The sequence below is a fragment of the Gavialis gangeticus genome, unplaced genomic scaffold (genome assembly GCF_001723915.1).
Source record: "Gavialis gangeticus isolate Ggan-Ray unplaced genomic scaffold, GavGan_comp1, whole genome shotgun sequence".
Classification (NCBI taxonomy): domain Eukaryota; kingdom Metazoa; phylum Chordata; order Crocodylia; family Gavialidae; genus Gavialis; species Gavialis gangeticus.
In genome coordinates this window covers 69,885,222-69,889,355 of record NW_017728993.1, presented here as the reverse complement: position 1 = coordinate 69,889,355, position 4,134 = coordinate 69,885,222, and the positions used below count along the sequence as shown (strand labels likewise).

At 47.1% G+C, this 4,134-nt stretch overlaps 1 protein-coding gene across 4 annotated transcripts in view; it reads right to left on the bottom strand.

Moving 5' to 3' along the window:
- The window catches only part of MTA1 (metastasis associated 1), a 140,666-nt gene extending 140,402 nt beyond the window's left edge, over positions 1-264 (bottom strand). For 3 of the 4 annotated variants that reach the window (XM_019501987.1, XM_019501988.1, XM_019501990.1), the window contains exon 1: positions 67-263. In XM_019501987.1, coding sequence (XP_019357532.1) covers positions 67-94 — 28 coding nt within the window. In that variant the 5' untranslated portion in view covers positions 95-263. Of the gene's footprint in view, positions 1-66 lie in introns of all 4 variants that reach the window. The other variant, XM_019501989.1, reaches the window with a different exon arrangement.
- Positions 265-4,134: the final 3,870 nt, after the last annotated feature.

Genomic DNA, 4,134 nt, shown 5'->3' with positions numbered 1-4,134 from the left:
CAGCCGCCCCGGCGGGAGAGAGGGCGGGAGGCAGGGGGCCGGGGCCCCTCCGCAGGGGGCTCTTACCTCCGACCCGGTACATGTTGGCGGCCATGCCCGGGCAGGGAGGGCGGGGGCCCGGGCCCGGGCCGCTCCCGCCGCCTCTGCCTCCAGGTGCCGGAGCCGCTGGAAAATGGAGGCTGGAGCGGCCGGGAGGGGGGAGGGGAGCGAGGGAATTAAAGGGGCCGCGCCGGCCGCCTCCTCCTCCCCCGAACGGCAGGGGAAGAGGAGGGGAGGGATGAGCCGAGAGAGGGCGGGCGCGGGGTGGAGGTGATGGTGGTAGTGGTGGTGGTAGTGGAGGCGGCGGCGGCGCGAGGCCTAGGCTGCCCTGCCCTGCCCTGCCCCGCCCCGCCCCGGCCCTGCTCAGCTCAGCTCCGAGCGCGGGCTCTGCAGGGCCTCGGCCCCAGGGGGGTCCCCGGCCCGGGGCTGCCAGGCCCCTAGCCTGAACCACGCAGGTGCCACCCACCACCCTGGGTGCCCAGTTTGAAGCCCACCGGGTGGCTGGTGTGTGGGCACTGCCTGCGCCATCCCTGACCCGACCCCGTCCCACATTAAAGCCCCGCACCAAGCGACTTCCTACTGCTGAACAAGAAACTGTCCTAGCAAAACAAAGGAGCCAGGCACAGGAGCCTTAAAGCCGCTCCTCTGAGGCCATGGTTACGCCAAGCCAGGCCACCGGTTGCCTGAGCCCTTCTGGCAGTGGTCGCAACTATGGGCAAGTGCGGTTAAAACCAAGCTCAAGACGGACAGCGACGTGGATCGTTTCCTGCTGCCCGCAGCCCCTGATGGGTTGGATCAGCAGGAGAGGATGGGGACCGCAGCTACCGCGCTTCAACAACGTGCAGGCCCCCAGCTTTCTAGCCTCTAGGTTTAAGGTCACCCCTTTCTCTTAGTAAAAACAACACTAAACATTTGAAAAATTAAAAGGTGCCTCCCTCATTCCTGTTAGGCCTTATCCCATCCTTGAGGGTTTTGGCCAATCGATTCGCTCCAGGAAGACGTTCACGAAGGTTGTGGTTCAAGTGCTATCGCCATTAGGCAAGGATTCCTCAGGGCGACATCTTTTATTGAACACGCTGCATAGCTGGGATAGAGTTAGACCAGGGTTCAAATGCAAGACCTCCATTAGGTCTCTAGGCTTGTCTAGCTCTATTCCAACTATACAGTTAGTCCAATAAGAGATATCATCCTAAGAAATCCTCGCCTCTTGCATAATTCCTTGACCATCGCAGCTACAACATCACTCTAACCCTGCTGCTGCTAAAAGGATCACCCATCAAGTCAGTTGCATTTGGAGCTGCAGTAGTTGCTGCTCCTTCTGTGCCGAGTTCCTTAACCAGTGCGGACAAGACAGAATCTCTCTTACCATTACGTTCAGTGACAGCAGCTGGTGTTGTCCAGTATTTCCCATCCAGTTTTATCAGGGCTGAGTTTCCAGGTTTATCTTCAAGTAAGCTTTAGGCAGCATTCTGACAGTTAAAGAAGAAAGCCAAAAGATGTCTTTGGAGTCAACATCCTGGAGCTTTTGTATCCTTCAGACTAGGACTACTCAAGCCTAAAATGTACTTCTGAGGTTAGAGCATTGTTTTTCAACTGACCTGAGGTAACTCGGGTGACTGAAGCAGACATGGCTGCGGAGGTCAGAGTTGACTATTTTTTTTTTGGTAGACTTTTCTTAGTAATATAATATACAGCTTTCTCTGGTATTACGTTTCCTGGGGGAAGGCTAGCATTAATATTGAAATTGTTCTATAATCACTGTAAGTTGAAATTCAGGGCTGGCCAATATAATCCAGTGTCAACAACCATTTTTCAGAGGTCAAACTGGAAAAAAAAAGTCTTCTAACTTTCCCTAAGCCCTTTTGACTTACAGGTTTAATGAGAAGTAACATTTTTATAAAGATAGAAAAAGTTAATGGTTATTGACCAGACCTGCCTCGTTTCCTCCTTCTCATCAAAGGAAGTTATTTAAATTGCCATTCTTTCAGATCACTCTAGAAGATCTGCATGTTTTTGCCTTCATTTTAGGCCCTGTGGTGTGTTGGGTCAGCACGCTAACATCCAGGCTAACGCTAGTATTTTTGAGGTCCTGCTACTCCTTATGCAGTTTTTACAAGAGGTCGCTCTGCAGGGACTGTGGGATCACAGTACAAATACTACAGGTAATCAGACTTTTCTCTTTATAGAGAGTTAAACTCTCATTAAACAGATGCTACAGACTGCATGGTAAACCCCTGATACATAATCAAGCCAATCTTGTTTGAAAACTTTGGAACTGGCTTGCAGTAACGGGCCAAACAGCTATTTTAATCAGTTCTTTATTTTTCTGTGGCAAGAGTGAGCAGAAACTCTTTTACATATATCGCCTCTGGAGAGGTCAGATCATAAAATAGGGCTCTTCGAGAAAGTGTAACCACTTTTACAGGCTCTCTAAAAGATTGGCAACTGCTTCAGTATGTATTATATGCAAACCCATGAGCAATCTCTTGCATTTAAGATGCATTTTGTCCGTTTGTGAGGGTACAAATGGTTTGTGCTCCATCACCAACATGAAATATTAAATGTTTTCAAATATCCTACAAATTACTTGTGCGTTTGTTAATCAGAAATTCTCTCCATTTCAGCACGGCTGCTCTTCAGGTCTTCATATGCAATAGTCAAGATTTCCAAAGCTTTCTAAAATGTTTACCTCTACAAATGCAAAGGGCTAAATCCTCCATTGTCTTTGAAAATCTCAACCAATAGTTTCCTGAATAGCATTCCAGCCACTCATCTTCCATTAATCTGTGCAACTAAAGGACAAACTTACCAAGATGATAGCTGCTGGTGTCTACTGAAATAGCTACAAACCTGGAAGCATCATAAAATAGCACTATTGGGGATACAGTAAGTAGATGCATCAGATCCTCAAAAACACAGTCCTTTACCTTATCTCAGGTTTACCTTCATTGTTTTAAGCAAATAATTAAGAACCTGCCTTTCAAGGGTTCCAAAATCTAGCAATTACTGAGACATAATACCATTTCTATTTTCAAGGTGATGGCCTTTCAGCTGTGGCTTTGATTTCTTTTATCACTGCCCTAACCCTTTCTTTATCAATCAGTATAACTGGTTTGCTGGAACATACATCTTTATCAATTTAGTTTTAGTCCATCATCTTCAGTTGCCTTCTAAATTTACTTTAGCTTTAAGTTAAGCTTAATAGATTCTGTTCAACTACAGTGTCATCTAAAAACTCCTTTGCTTCAGGCCTCAATTAATCTCATTTCCATGAAGAAGATTTCTGAGATATTTGTGACATTGAACAGGAAACAGTGAAATTCAGTGTGCCAACTGGTGACGCTGCCTGTTTGCCATTACTAGGATAAAACAGCACTTAACAGAAATCTTCAGCTACATGCAATGAAACTACTGTTGCTCCAGATTATTTGGAGAGGAAGCCAGTAATTCTCCCAATTGATGCATCTATTTTGCAGTGTTTTGAGGGCAAAACTGTGTTAATTGGGAATCTTCAGGTAGCTTGAAGCTGGGGTAGAGACTCTAATGCCAACCTCCATCCTAGATTCACAAATCCAAAGTCATTCTAGCAACCCTCAACAGTGCAAGCAATTTCATAGGCTAAAGGCAGCAGGGTATAATTTACAGGAACTCTGGGACTGCTAGAAGTTGTACCAGGAACAGAAGTGACCCCAGTCAGCAATGGGATAAAGATGCCACTATTCTTCCCCTAATCTCCACCTCTCTGGTCTTTCACCAAATGAGAATCTCTCTCTCTTCCACTGCTGTTTTCATAGATTTCATAGACATTAGGGCTGGAAGGGACCTCAGAAGATCATCGAGTCCAGCCCCTTAACCCAAGGGGCAGGAAGTCAGCTGTGGTCATAGGATCCCAGCAAGATAAGCATCCAAATTTCTCTTGAAGGAGTTCAATGTGGGTGCTTGAACCACCTCCAATGGCAGGCTATTCCAGACCTTGGGGGCTCAGACAGTAAAGAAATTCTTCCTTATGTCCAGCCTGAAATGGTCTTGCAGGAGTTTATAACCATTCAACCTTGTCATCCCTTGGGGTGCTCTGGTGAACAAACGTTCCTCCAA